Here is a 13,699-nt window from a genome sequence, read left to right on the forward strand (position 1 = left end):
GATGACCATGGATCATGGTGATGATCATGGTGATAGTGATGGTGGTAGTGATGGTGATGACCATGGATCATGGTGATGATCATGGTGGTAGTGATGGTGGTAGTGATGGTGATGACCATGGATCATGGTGATGATCATGGTGATAGTGATGGTGATCACCGTGATCGTCATGCCCACCATGATCATGTAGACTACACTCTCTACGCATACTCACGCCATCGCTCCGCCGCAACCCGCACAGACATCAAGGCCATCGATTGGAAGACCTTGGCATCGGCAGGTGTCCGCGGCGTGGTCCTCGACAAGGACAACACAATCACTCTTCCCTACTCGCGGACTGTCTACCTCCCGCTGGTCAACTCGGTCCGCGCCGCTCTGTCGGCCTTTGGCACGGACAACGTCGTTGTCTTCTCCAACTCGGCCGGATCCGCCGACGATGTTGGCTTTGCCGAGGCTGACTCGCTCTCGGCCATGCTCGGCATCCCGGTCCTCAAGCACGGTGGAAAGAAGCCCGATGGCGCCGACGCGCTCAAGGCCCACTTTGGCCTGCCCGACGCAAGCGACGACGGCCTGGCCTCATACGCCATGATCGGCGACCGCCACCTGACCGACGTCGTTTTTGGCAACGCCAACGGCATGCTCACCATCAAGACCGAGCTTCTCTCCACAGAGAACGACAACCAGGTTGCCTCGATCATGCGCCGCTACGAGGCCAAGTACGCCGCCAAGCTCGTCGCCGACGGCCTCTCCGCCCCCGATCATCCGCTCGCAAACCACCCGGACATCGTCACCATGCTCTCCACCACGCCGCCGCCACCCAAGCCGTGATCCTCCCTCACCCGCCATCGCCCACCATCGCCGTGCCGTGCCATCGCAAGCCTTGCCGCTGGCCCCAGGGCAACACTGTGTTGCCCGGCCTTCGGGCGCCCCCTCCCCCCCCCCCCAAACACCCAACACACGCACAGGAACACACATTCCCCCTTCCACCTGCTTACCCCCACCCCCTTGCCCGAACCACTGGATGACTCTCGGCGCTGCCAACGCGTCACAAGCAGCCATAAAACGGCGTCCGTTTCGGCCACCGGAACTCGCCGCTCTGCACCCACAGCAACCAATCACCACCTTTACATGGAGACCAGACAACAACCTCGGCGCGCTCCACAGTGGCTTTATCTCGGTCCGGTTCTCGGCGCCCCGCTGGCGCACATCGGAGTTACGCTGTACAAGAAAGCGACGCCAACAGCCAGGCGATGGCTCGTTGGCTTCGTCGCTGCCGCCACAGTCTCGACCGTCGCCACCCGGCTCGTTCTCATGCACCACGCCGTCAACTTTACCGACGTCTCGGGGCGAGCCCATGACGACCGCTACATCGATCGGCGGCAGTAGCAGCAGCAAGTGAGCGTGAGTGCTTCTCGCGCGAGTCTAGCCATATCACCAGAACAGGAAGCCGCGCTTGCTTGCCCGGCTAGAGTGGCGCTTGCCCGGCTTGAACCTGTGCCGCTTGCGGCCGGCTGTCTTGGGCGCCTGCGGCTGCCCGACAAGGACAAACGATGACGACGACCACGAGTGCGGCAGGTCCAAGCCGCCAGGACCAGACTTTGAGTGGGACGGCAAGAGGTGCGGAACGTCCGATTCGTGCTTGAACTTGGCGTGCCGGTGAAAGAGAAGGTTCATGACCAGGTTCCGCGGCGACCAGCCCGGCGGCTCGACCAGGAGCGAGGCGCGCGCCTGGTCCTTGACATCCATTAGCAGCGCAGCATTGGTCACAAACTCGGCCACAACTGGGACAATGTGCAGCCGGTACGGGTACTCGCTGTACGACGCAAGCATCGAGAGGTGTTTGAGCGTCACCGGGTGCGTCCGGTACTCGGCCTGCTCCGATCGCACCATTTGCATGGCCCGCAAGTGAGGCGCGAGCAGCGGCACGACAGGCGGCGTTGCCTTCTTCACAGCCTTAAAGTACAGCCGCGGATTGGTTTTGGAAATGAGGTGTCGAAAGATCTCGAGCTGCGACCGGTACGCCTCGGGCAGGAGCGCAAAGGTATGCTCCAGCCGCTGGACCGGCGAACCCGGCCGGAGCAGGCCCGAGACAATGGCTTCGACAGAGCCAAAGTTGTTGAGCAGTAGGCAGCACGCAGCAATGTCCAGCAGCATGCATAGCCGGTGCGCCCGCGACTCCAGCTCAGAGTCAAGATCCATCTTGGCCGCGTCGTACCGCAGCAGCATCGAAGCCGCCCACTGCCGCTCAAACGCGTGCCGCGCACGCAAGGCTTCCACAGCCGGCGCCGGCTGCGCCTCTACAGCCGCAAAGAACTGCTCCTCCGGAATAGCCGAGTACAGGTCAAACGCCACCAGTGACATCTGGCGCGCAATCTCTAACACGTGGACCGAGTCCAGCGAAGAGAGCGGTGGCGGCGCTGTGATCGTGTACGGCTCCGGGAACTCGGCAGCCTGCGACCGGACCGTCAGCGACGTCCCGGTCTCGGAAAAGACCGGCTTGACAATGTTGGCCATTTCCGGTGGCGACTCGACTTCCACCTCGCCATCATCCGAGTCAGAGCCTAGCGCCGAGAACGGGTCCAGCAACGCCGCCGCAGCGTCTAGCGCCTCGGCTGCAATCGACTTGTCCTCGCCCGACATGCTCGCTGCGTTGAGCTCTTTGAACGTTCCTGACCGCATCCGTGCCTGCTGGCTCTCAGTCGTACTCTTGCCATGCGCCCGCGGCTGTAGTGCGTTCGACGCGTCCAGCTGCTGGTTGTCGGTCAGCCCCGGGGAGAACTGGAGGAACTTCTCCACCATGGTCACCGGCTGAATGGCGTAGACCGGCGCAGTCTGCCACCGCAGCACGGCGCTGATCTCCTTGGAAATGGCCTCAAACTTGGAGACGTCGAGCAGGCCCTCGTCAAAACTCTCCATGTTGGCCTCAATCGCCGCAAGCTTGCTCTCAAACGGCCCGGTGTACGGTACAGCAGGCGCGGCGACGTATCGCAGCACGCGCTGGTACTCGAGCCACGGCGGTTGAATGAGCCGCTCCAGTTCCGCGAGGCTGTCGCGATAGTCTTGCGGGAGGAGCTCAAACGTGTGCGTCAGTCGCGACACGGTTGTCTTGACAAGCGCCGTCGTGATGGCAAAGCACGAGAGGTAGTTGTCGAGCGCCTTGCAGGCTCGTGCAGAGTCAATGAGTCGACAGATGACCAACACTCGCTGGCGGAGCTGCCGGGTCAGCAGAATCTGCGACGCCGCAAACGCCTCAGTCGCGTTGAACCGCGCCGTGAGTGCGTCGAGCGCCGCACGCGGCTGCTTCTTGAGAAACTCACTTGGTCGGACGCTGCGATAGACGGCGTAGTCGTGGTATGTCAGTTGGCGCGCAAGCTCCAGCGGCGAGAGCTGCAGAATCCGGTTGAGCGAGTGCAGATTGCCGGAGGGGAGAATCGGCGCAGGTGTCTGCTCGCGCATGCCGGCCACATTGTAGACGGTGCACGGCTCGGCCGCCACACGCTCAAATGCTGCCACACTTCGCTGCAGCTCACCGAGCACGTCATCGGCGCGTTGGATAACCTCGGCCGCGAGATTGTGCGATGGCACCGCGCCAGCCACAAACTTGAGAAAGTCCTCCAACTCGGCACGCGGCGACGGATAAGCCTTGTCCAGCACCGCCCGCATCTCTGGCTTTCCGCGCTCGCCGAGCTCGACCTCCGAGCCATTGTCCTCGTCTGACGACGAGCTGATAGCCGACCTGGAGGCGCCCGCTGCAACCGCCAGGTCGCTCGCCGAGTATACCACGTCGGATCCAAAGTCGTGGGCATGGCCAGCTACCCACTCGGCCACAAAGTCGAGAACCTCCATCCGAATGGCCACCTGGTGAGTGTCAAAGACTTTGCGCGGCATCGACGCCACCGGCTCGCACCAGAACCGCTCCTTGAGCACCCGCAGCAGGTCGACCGTCGGAAGGAAGCGGCGGTGGGTGAGCAGGAGCACGTCGCGGAGATCCTCATCGTACCGCCCAGGCTCGAGCACCCGCCGCAGCAGCAGTTCTAGGTTCATCGTTTCTACCGATGAGTGCAGGTACTTGTTCGAGTAGAGGCCGTTGAAGTACGGAAAGTAGACCTGAAGGTCAGGCGCCGCCTGCGCCGGCGTGTACGCGCCCGATCCGAGACCAAGCTGTGCGTGTGTTGCCGGGGAGACCGGCGTCACCATCTCCATCATAACCACCTTTTCCGCCGAGCGCGCTTCAGACATGGTCTGCAGCCCTCGCCGCGCCAAGAGCCCAGACTCGCTCGCCCCGTCCTCGGGCTCGTAATCGCTCACCACGGACGCCGGGACGGACGCCGAAAACGACGACGACACCGACGATGACGACGACATTGATGAAGAGAGCGTGAGCCCCGACGCTAACGCCACACTCCTCAGCGTCTGCATCAGGCCCTCCATCGACGCCGAGAGCTCGAGAACCTCAGACGCCTCCGGATTGGCCTTGCGCAGAGCGCGGAGCAGTGTCTGCATCTCCAGTCGCCGCTTGGTGATAGCAGCGAGGATCTTGTCCTTGGTCACCTTTGACTTGGCTTTTGAACCGGCGGCAGCGACAGCAGAAGCGTCGGCGAGGGCTGAAGCTGAGGACGCCGACGACGACGACGACGGCCCGTCTGGCTGCCGCCGCTTGACCTTGCGGACACGCCGCTTCTTCTTTCCCCTGCTCTGCTTGCGAGCAGGCGACTTGGAAGGCAGCAGAGCTTTGGCGGACGGCGGAGCATGCGCGGGACGAGCGATGTGAGCAGAATTATGGCGCTCAAGATGCAGGCGCAGGGCACGCTTGATGCCCTCGTCGGAGCCGTGGAGAACCCACCAGGCGACAAACTCGCGGAGATCGATGTGGGCGTTGTCGTCCTTGTTGACACGAGCAAAAGTGGCGTCGAGCTCAGCCGGATCCAAGGCGTGGCCGGCGAGGAGGGTGAAGACGGTGGCAAACTCAGCCTTGTTGATGAGGCGGTCGCCGTCCGAGTCGAAGAGGGCAAAGGCGTTCTTGGCCTCGGTCGCCTTGAGCTCGCGGATGACCGACGAGGTGTCCGCCACTCGCGCCCGCAGTGCAGCCAGCACCTCTGCGTTCGCGCCCTCGGCCTCCATCCGTCGCAACTTCTTCCGCAGCACCCGCTTCTCGCGCAGCAGCTTCTTCAGGCGCACCTCCATGTCCGGCACCAGCGCCGCCTCGCCCGCCGCAGGCCCTGCTTCTGCTGCCGTACACGACGCAAGCCCACCACCGTCCATGGGAGTGGGGAGTGGGGGGAGTGGAGTGGGGTCATTGGCTGTGACGGTGGCTGTGGCGGGTCACGCGCAGGCAGGGTGTGCTGGCAGTGGGAGTGCCTGAGGGCGGGGGGGGGGGGGAGTAGGGAATAGGGTGCGGGGACTGGCATCGGGCAAGGGAGGGGGGAGATCAGGGGGAGGGCATCGGGCCGGGAGGAGTGGGGTGCGGTCATCTGCTATGGCGGTGGCTGTGGCGGGTCACGCGCAGGCAGTGTGTGCTGGCAGCAGTGGCAGTGCCTGAGGCGGGGAGGGGGGGAGCAACATGGAGAGTTCTCTGGCGCCGGCTAGAGTCTAAGTATATCACCAGTAACAGCGGCATTCGTCAGATCGGGATGGTTGGGAGAGTGTAGAGAGTGCTGCCGTGTGTAGACGAGGATCACATTGGCTCTCAGGTTCGATGCTGTGGTGCAGCACGGTTTTCTTGATCTACATCTTTTCATCTAGGGCAGCAGGAAGCAAGAGACCATGAGAGGCTCGTAGTCTTTTGAGCCACAGAACATGATCGCAGCTGCCACCACCAGCACAGCTCAAAGAGCTTACCCATGCATTTCGCAACGATTATCAACAAAGGATGCGGTCTGTCCGCCTCTCTGCGTATGTGATGGAAGCAACTGATCCGAGCTGATCTACGCTGATGCGCTGATGCGCTGAGTACGCACACAGGCAAGCAGACCAAACACTGCTGTTGCCAAAGCTAATGGACATGCCGATATAGAAGCGATTGGCAGCATCCCAGACGACAAGACGGGCTGGTGTGGGGGGGCGGCTTGCCGGTGCGAGGGTCTGGCGACAGCACCTGGTGGACCGAGATAAATATTATATTTTTTTGACCTAGTCATTCCGCCGGCCAGGCCATTGGAAGGACGGCAGGCGGAGCAAGTGCGGCGGGTGCGGGGGGGAAAGGGGAGGCGGAGAGCGGGGAGGATACATTTGACGCCAAAGGGGCGTGTGCAGGCAGCAGGATGGCGGACCCTGCAGGACCGGGTATGCGTATGTGTGAAGGGAGTGTGCGTATGTGTGTGTGTGGGGGGGATGGGAGTGTGTGGCTGAGGAAGGGAACGGCATGTGTAGGGTGGGTGGGGAGGTGGCTCTCTGGCTGGTGGGCAAGTGGTTGCTGGTGGTGGTGGTGGTGGTGGTGGTCAGGAACACCTTTTTTTTGTGGCTGGCCGTTGCGAACAAGGGGGGTGGTTGGGGGAAAGGGGAGGAGGAGGTGGGCATGGCGTGGGGTGGGACGGGGGAAGGGCCGGTACTTATGTGTGTGTGTGTGTACCTGTGTGTGTGGTTGTGGTTGGTCTCGTATGGCTGTGGCGGTGGCTGTGGTGTGGCTCCCGTTCGGGTTGGCTGACTGGCGCGTTGGGCGGGCGGGTGGTGGCGGTGGCGGGGGCAGGTGGGGCGGGGGAGGGCAAGCGTGGCTTCCTGACCAAGCAGGGCGGCGGGAACAAGGCCAAGACGTGGAAGAAGCGGCTGTTTGTGCTGGAGGGCCATACTTTGTCGTACTACAAGAATAGCAAAGCGACGGCACCGCTGGGGATCATTTCGCTCTCGGGATGCACTATCTCGCCGGCGGACTCGATCAAGAAGAAGAACTGCTTCCAGGTCTACCACCCCATTCGGCGGACGTTCTACATTTACGCGGAGAGCCAGGAGGAGATGCTGGACTGGATGACGGCCATCCGGGAACACGTCCCGCGTAGCGATTCTTCACTGTTGACGTACAAGATCGTTATGCTGGGCGCAGGTGGTGTGGGCAAGTCGGCGCTGACGCTGCAGTTTGTCAACAACATGTTCCTGGCCGACTACGAGCCGACCATCGAAGACTCGTTCCTGAAGCAGCTGACAGTGGACGGGCAGTCGTGCAGACTATCGATCCTCGATACGGCGGGCCAGGAAGAGTACACCACCATCACCGACCAGTACATTGAGGTTGGCGAGGGCTTTGTACTCGTCTTTGACATCACCTCGGCGGCCTCGTTTGAGGACGTCAAGAAGGTCCACTCCAAGGTTCGCCGGGTCACTGAGGCCATGGACGACCTGCCGCCGATGGTGCTTGTGGGCAACAAGGTTGACCTGGTCGACTTGCGCCAGGTGGAGAAGGAGACCGCCGAGTCGCTCGCCGCACAATTTGGCTGCCCGTACTTTGAGGCGTCAGCCCTTACTCGGGAGAACGTCGAGAACGTCTTCCACGAGATCACTCGCATCATGCGTGCCAACGATGCCGAAGACGATGTCAACATCAAGCGCGACAAGAAATGCATCATCTCATGACTCTCCACGTGTTCCTCCCGTGCACAAACAAAAAATCGTGTCCAGGGACCTGATTCTGCCAAAGCCCAATCGAGCACAGAGAGGGGGGGGGGGGGAGAGGCTAGAAAGTGAGTGCGGGGAAATGAAGCAGCGGTGCGTGGAGCAAGCGAGGCATGCACTGCTCATGCTCGAGCGGCGCTGGCTTGTCTGTGTGATGGCTCCTGGGAGCCCTGGCGTGGCCAAGACTCCTTCCCCCAAGGCAAACGAACGAACGAGTGAATGAACGAATTGGCAGCCGGAGGCGGCAGCTGGCTGTGGCCGGCGATGGGGCGATGGGGTGACGGGGTGACGGAGCGACGGGGCACCCGACTCTTGCCACCATCGCCATCAGGCCCATGGCGATGCGCACGATGGACGGACCAGCGGACGGGGGCGGTGCTGGGCAGGCGATGCCACGGGATGCGGACGCGGCTGTCAGCGTATCGTCGCCCGGGCGGGGCTCACGGGCGCGGGCACGGGCGCGGGCACGTGCCCAGGCGCGGGCGGCGGAGCGGGCGCAGGGCGGCGGGACAGCGGCGGCGGCGGCAGCGGCCGACAAGCCACCCTCCCGCCCTCTCGACGGATGGGTCGAGGTGGTGCCGTTGCCGGGACTGGACCTGCCCGAGCTGGAGGCCGGGCATGGCGGTGAGCGCGGCAATGGCGGCAGCAGCCGGGGCGGGCGCGATGGCGCCGATGGCAGTGATGGCGCGAGCGATGACGTGAGCAGTGGTGATTGGACGGGCGGTGGTGATGGGACGGGCAGCGGTGGTGGCGCGGGCGGCGGTGGTGGCGCGGGCGGCGGTGGTGGCGTGGGCGGTGCGGCTGCCCGCGGCAAGACGCCCGCGGTGTTGGCGGAGCCGTTAGCGACTCTCAACTATGGCTGGTGATGGTGAGCTCTGCGCTGGGACTGTCGCGCTGGCTCTCTACCAATGCTTAGGAACCTGACTCAAGGAGAGACGCCCGCGGCGTTGGCGGTGCCGGGAGCGACTCGCAATCTATGGCTGGTGGTGGTGGCATCGGCGCTGGCACTGTCGTGCTGGTTCTCGACCAATGCGGTGGCACCTGCGCTCGAGGCGGAGGAGGGCTACAGCACGAGCGAGGTGGCCTGGCTCTCGTCGGCCGTCCAGCTGGGCTTTGTGGCGGGCACACTCGCGCTGGCTACGATCAACGTGGCCGATGTGATGCGGACGCGGACGCTGTTTGCAGTGTCAGCGGCGGCGACGGCAGCGTCGAACCTGGCGGTGGCCTTTGTGGCGCCCAAGGACGTCGGCGGCTTTGGCGCGCTGCTGGTGCTGCGGGCGCTGACAGGCATGTTCCTGGGCGGCGTCTACCCCCCGGCATGAAGATTGTGTGTGGGTGGTACGTCCGCAACCGCGGCCTGGCCATCGGGCTCATGATTGGGGCGCTCTCGCTCGGCTCTGGCTCGCCACATCTGTTGCGGTCGATCTTCACCCGGGCGTGGCGGACCACGATCTACCTCTCGTCAGCGAGCGCTCTACTGAGTGCAGTCGTAGTCCGCGGGGCCGTCGGCGACGGGCCATACGAGCCGGCGCCAGCGGTCCTGCATCCAGGTATTCTGCTGCAGGCGTTTTCCAAGCCGGCGCCGCGGCTGGCGGTGCTCGGCTACGTCGGGCACATGTGGGAGCTGTACGCCATGTGGGCGTGGCTGCCCAAGTACTTTGAGGACGTGCATGGCGAGGCGCGGATTGCAGCACTGGGCTCGATCCGGCTCTCGTCGCTACTCTCGTTTGCCGTCTTTGTGGCTGGCGCTCTCGGCTGTGTCGGCGGCGGCGTGCTGTCGGAGATGTACGGGCGGACGGCGGTGACGTCTGCAGCGATGGTCATCTCGGGCACCTGCGCCGCCATCTTTGGGTTCATTCCGCGCTCGCTCGACATCATTGTCGTTATCCTCGCCCTCGTCTGGGGCGTCAGCGTGGTGGCCGACTCGGCCCAGTTCTCCACTGCCGTTACCGAGCTCACCGACCCGCGCTACCGCGGCACGCTCCTCACCATCTCGACCTCGGTCGGCTTCCTCGTCTCGGCCATCACCATTCTTGTCACGCCTGTCATTGAGGATGCTGCAGGCTGGGGCGTCGCCTTTCTCGTTCTTGCCATCGGCCCGCTCGGCGGCACTGCTGCAATGCTCGCCCTCCGCCTTCGGCCCGAGGCCCGCAACATGGCCGGCGGTAAGCGGTAGCATCTGGGCGTGTGTGACCGCGTGTGGGTGTTGATGCAGTGAGCAGTGATTACAATGATTGAGATGAGAGAGAGAGGGGGGGATGAGGCGGGCGATGACGGGGTGGGCGAGGCAGCCGTGTGGGCGAGGCAGCCGTGCGGGCGAGTCAGCCGGCGGCCGGCGGCACGACTCGACTCGCCAGAGGAGGCCGGGCGGAGCAGGTGGAGCAGGCGGAGCAGCAGATGTCGTCGACAGGCACCGGGCAGGACGAAGGCAGCAGGCAGGACGGAGGTGGCCGTGCGCCGACCGGCTTCGAGGCCGCGGTGGCCCGGGGCATGACCTCGGCCACCTTTGACACGGCGGCGGCCAACGTGGCCCGCGGCGACACACGCGCCGGCTTCACCGACGCCGGCGACAGGGTGGCCGAACTCATGGCCGGCGGCCTCGACTTTGATGCCGCCCGCCTGCAGCTGGTGTGCGAGCAGATGCGCGCCGCGGGCATCGATCCCGAGACGGGCCTTGCCCTGCCGCCGGCCTCGGCGACGTCGCTGCCGGCCTCGGCGCCACTAACCCGCGAGAGGGCGTCGTCGCGCTCGCGCCACGGACCGGGCTTTGTCAACATCATCCTGCTCCTGGATCTGGGCTTTCCCGAGGCCGACGCCCGCGCCGCCATGGCCGCCGCCGACAACAATCTCGCCCAGGCCCTGCTGTCGCTCGTCAACAGCCTGCCGCCGGACAAGGCCTCCTCTGTCAACAGAGGCTTTGCCCTTGAGCTGCTGGACTCGCTGCAAGAGGCCGAGATGGCCCGTGCCCGCGCCCGCGCCCAAGCTGTTGTATGTACCTCGAGCGAGCCATTGCCTCGACCGCCACGACCGCTCATCGATCTTGATGACCTTGCGCCGCCGCTGCCTGCGACGGCCGTGCCTGCCTCTGCTGCGCCAGCCGCTGCTGCGACGTTTGGCGACCTGGATCCGCTGGCACAAGCGCCGCCTCTGTCAGCAACACCGGTAGGGGTCAGAGGAGCCGACTGGATGGCCGATCTAAGTTCGGTCTTTGCCGCGCCGACTGTGTCGGTGTCGGCGCCGGCGCCGGCGCCGGCGCCGGCCACCGCCGCCGAGCTGATGACCAGGTCTGTGGCGGAGCTCAAGGCACTTGCGGCTGCAGCCGGAGTCGACGTCTCGACGTTTCGCGACAAGCAGCTGCTGGCGCAGCACCTGGCACAGATTACACACCTTTAATACCCATAGTAGCGCTGGATGAAGACCGGTGACGGCGCCGAGTCCTTGTGCGGAAACTGTGACGGGCGGGTCCGGAGCCGCGACGGCGGCGTTGAGATCTTGGGCGTCGGCGTCGAGTTAAGCGAGGTCTCGTGGGCGACAATGGAAGCCCAGCGGACCTTGGCGGCCGAGTTGCGGGCGGCGTTGGCGCGGGCCAGCCGCGCAGCCACAATCGACGACTTGGACACCTTGGGCTTGCGCTGCAGGATGCGGACGCGAGAGATCGAGTTGATGGTGGTGTTGCGCGCGACAAGACGGGCGAGCTCTTCGCGCGATTCGTCGTCAAAAGCCTCCACCAGGCCAAACGCCGACCGGTTGCCAGCCTCGGCTGCCTCGGCCTCATCGTCGCTGAAATCAAAGTCGTACGCAGAGACCGATGCCACACCGCTGTCGTCGGTGCTGTGGGATGACCGGGTGCCGGCCGGCTCAGCGCATGCGCGGTCAATGAGCTCGCGCTCCAGGTCAGAGAGCTCAGCCTGGATCGCGGCCTTACTCGCTGGGTCGGCGATGAGCGGTGCGGGTGCGGGCGCGGGCGCGGGCGCGGACGCTTCCGCCGGCGCCTTGTCTGCAGGCACGGCAGCAGGGCTTGGTGCAGCAGAAAGAGTGGCCGCAGCGGCGGCAACAGGTGCGGTCGCCGGCGTCGATGCCAATGCCTCGGTGTGCGCCGCCGCCGGTAGTTGCGGACTCGCTGTCGCAGTCCGCGACGCTGCAAGGCCCGACTGAAGCCGCGCGCGCTCGGCGCGGATGAGCTCGAGCTTGCGCTTCTTCTCGTGCAGCGCCTGGAGGATCGAGTGCGACTTCTTCGACGAGGTTGTGCTAAACGTACGGGTTGACGCCACCGGCTGGCGCGGCGCCAGCTTGGCGCGGGGAGCGAGCGCGGACGTCGGAGCGGGTGCCGGCGCGGGAGCGGGCGCCGGCGCGGGAGCGGGCGCAGACGCCAGAGTAGGCACAGCAGCCGGCGCGACAGCGGCAGGCTTGGCGACGGCGGGACGAGCGGTGCTCTTGACGGGCGACCGCTGGGTGCACTTGATGAGCGAGCGGATCTTGGCCATGGTCGAGTCCTGCTTGCGGCGGCGGGCGCCCGACATGGCCGAGCCGATGGCATAGTTGATGGACATGTTGGCCATGACTTGCTGCTTGTAGCGAAGGACGGTGGCGATGCCGCGGTACCAGCGCTGGATTTTGGTAGCAGCGGCGGCGGCGACGCGGAGTTTCGCGCGGACGGCCTCGCCGCGGAACCACGACTGGATGCAAACGGCAGCAGCAAGACGGCGGCGGGCAGCACAACGAGCGAGCCATCCGCGCGCCAGCGCCTGGAGCTTTGGTGCCAGCAAGCGCGTATTGCGCCATGCGGTCCGCGCAAGCATGCCGCGAACGTGAGTCTGGATGCAGGTGGCAGCACGGGTCCGAGTCTGGTGGTCGACTCTGACAACGTGGTTAGCGGCCCAGGAGCCAATGACGGCGGCAAGTGCGGCGCGCCGCTGGGCGCGGAGACGAGCGCGACAGGAGACGCCGCGGAACCAGGCCTGAATGGTGAGTGCAGCTGCGGCCTGGGCACGGGCATGGGCAATAGAGGCAACGAGTCGTGCTCCGGCGGCGCGGTAGGTGTTGCGCATGACAACAGCGGTGGCAAGATAAGCTCGGAGCGCGACGGGCGCACCAGCGCACGCCTCGATGAGCACGCCTGTCGGTGTTTCGAGCTCGAGCTCGGGCGCAAAGGCGATGTGTGCGTCCACCGAGCGCGGTGCGAGCGGACCGACCACAAGCGCTGGTTCTGGGAACCAGGTGCGGACAACTGGCGCAGGCGGCGAGGGCGGGAGCGGGCCCGGCGAGAGCGAAGGCGAGCCGAACGAGAGGCGGGCGGGCGTGATGGGCGAGACCGAGGCCGAGGCCGGGGTGGCGACCATGCGGCTGAGCGAGGGCGACGCCGTCGGCGAGGGTGACGATGCCGGCGACGGCGCAGCGGGCGGGTCGTGGTAGAGCGCAAAGGGCGGTGGCGGACGGCGGACAGCGCGCGGGGTCGGCGCCGAGCCAAGGGCGGCGGCGGCGCGCTTCTCGGCCGAGCCGACGGGGCCGATGAAAACCTCGTCGTCGATGGCGAGGGCAGCAGCGGCAGCAGCAGCACGCATGGCGAGGGCGGGCCGCACAGCAGCGGGGTCGGCGGTAGCGGCAGCGGCAGCGACAGCGGGGCGCTTGGCAGCAGCGGCGGCGGCGGTGGGCGGCTGGCCGGCGGCGACGTTGGCGGCCAGCGGGGCGAGCGGGGTGCGTGCAAGGCGCGGCAGCGGCTTTCCGGCAGAGTGCAGGCGGGGGTGCGGCGAGCACTGCACAGTGGGTGCGGGTGGTGCGGCAGGCACAGCATGGTGCATGTGTACGGGGCGGGGGAGCAGGGCACCCGGCCCGGCTCGGGGGCTCGCCATTTGCAAACTTTTGAAAGGCGACGGATGTGTGGCGCCAAACGGGCAGCCGCGGCGAACGGCCGCCAACGAACGAACGAACGAACGAACGAACGAACATGACGAACGAACGAGCACAACGAACGAACGAACACAACGAACGAATGAGCGAACGGCGCCAACCAGCCGCCGGCCTGCGCCACCCGCCCTGCAGCCGATGGCGCCCGAGTTGGCGCCCCGCCCACCCGCCACCCGACCCCCTCCCCCACCCG

General features: G+C 65.5%; 6 protein-coding genes across 7 annotated transcripts in view; 4 read left to right on the forward strand and 2 right to left on the reverse strand.

The window, feature by feature from the left end:
* Window positions 1-117: 117 nt before the first annotated feature.
* AMSG_10310 (HAD superfamily (subfamily IIIA) phosphatase) lies at window positions 118-828 on the forward strand (the record flags this gene model as incomplete). Its single annotated transcript, XM_013898327.1, has 2 exons — window positions 118-127; window positions 242-828. The coding sequence occupies 2 exons, from the start codon at window positions 118-120 to the stop codon at window positions 826-828; spliced, it is 597 nt and encodes a 198-aa protein (XP_013753781.1).
* A 550-nt stretch (window positions 829-1,378) lies between these two features.
* AMSG_10311 (uncharacterized protein) lies at window positions 1,379-5,262 on the reverse strand (the record flags this gene model as incomplete). The annotated part of the gene is made up of 2 exons (XM_013898328.1): window positions 1,379-5,228; window positions 5,256-5,262. 2 exons carry the CDS (start codon window positions 5,260-5,262, stop codon window positions 1,432-1,434), a joined length of 3,804 nt encoding a protein of 1,267 aa, XP_013753782.1. The 3' UTR covers window positions 1,379-1,431.
* A 966-nt stretch (window positions 5,263-6,228) lies between these two features.
* Window positions 6,229-7,626, forward strand: AMSG_10312. 2 transcript variants are annotated; one of them, XM_013898330.1, is made up of 2 exons: window positions 6,229-6,288; window positions 6,686-7,626. In XM_013898330.1, the coding sequence occupies exons 1-2, from the start codon at window positions 6,261-6,263 to the stop codon at window positions 7,561-7,563; spliced, it is 906 nt and encodes a 301-aa protein (XP_013753784.1). In that variant the 5' UTR covers window positions 6,229-6,260; the 3' UTR covers window positions 7,564-7,626. The 2 variants fall into 2 exon arrangements, with proteins under 2 accessions (XP_013753784.1, XP_013753783.1); XM_013898329.1 differs by having other exon boundaries at window positions 6,229-6,282.
* A 365-nt stretch (window positions 7,627-7,991) lies between these two features.
* AMSG_10313 (uncharacterized protein) lies at window positions 7,992-8,924 on the forward strand (the record flags this gene model as incomplete). Its single annotated transcript, XM_013898331.1, has 2 exons — window positions 7,992-8,300; window positions 8,538-8,924. 2 exons carry the CDS (start codon window positions 7,992-7,994, stop codon window positions 8,922-8,924), a joined length of 696 nt encoding a protein of 231 aa, XP_013753785.1.
* A 50-nt stretch (window positions 8,925-8,974) lies between these two features.
* On the forward strand, window positions 8,975-10,768 carry AMSG_12343 (uncharacterized protein; the record flags this gene model as incomplete). Its single annotated transcript, XM_013898372.1, has 3 exons — window positions 8,975-9,767; window positions 9,962-10,590; window positions 10,700-10,768. The coding sequence occupies 3 exons, from the start codon at window positions 8,975-8,977 to the stop codon at window positions 10,766-10,768; spliced, it is 1,491 nt and encodes a 496-aa protein (XP_013753826.1).
* Window positions 10,769-10,991: 223 nt separating this feature from the next.
* AMSG_10316 (uncharacterized protein) overlaps window positions 10,992-13,699 on the reverse strand; it is a gene marked incomplete at both ends in the record, with an annotated part of 2,866 nt that continues 158 nt past the window's right edge. The window contains one exon of the mRNA XM_013898332.1: window positions 10,992-13,319. Coding sequence (XP_013753786.1) covers window positions 10,992-13,319 — 2,328 coding nt within the window. The remainder of the gene's footprint in view (window positions 13,320-13,699) is intronic.

The sequence above is a fragment of the Thecamonas trahens genome (genome assembly GCF_000142905.1).
Source record: "Thecamonas trahens ATCC 50062 unplaced genomic scaffold supercont1.56, whole genome shotgun sequence".
NCBI classification, from domain to species: Eukaryota; order Apusomonadida; family Apusomonadidae; genus Thecamonas; species Thecamonas trahens.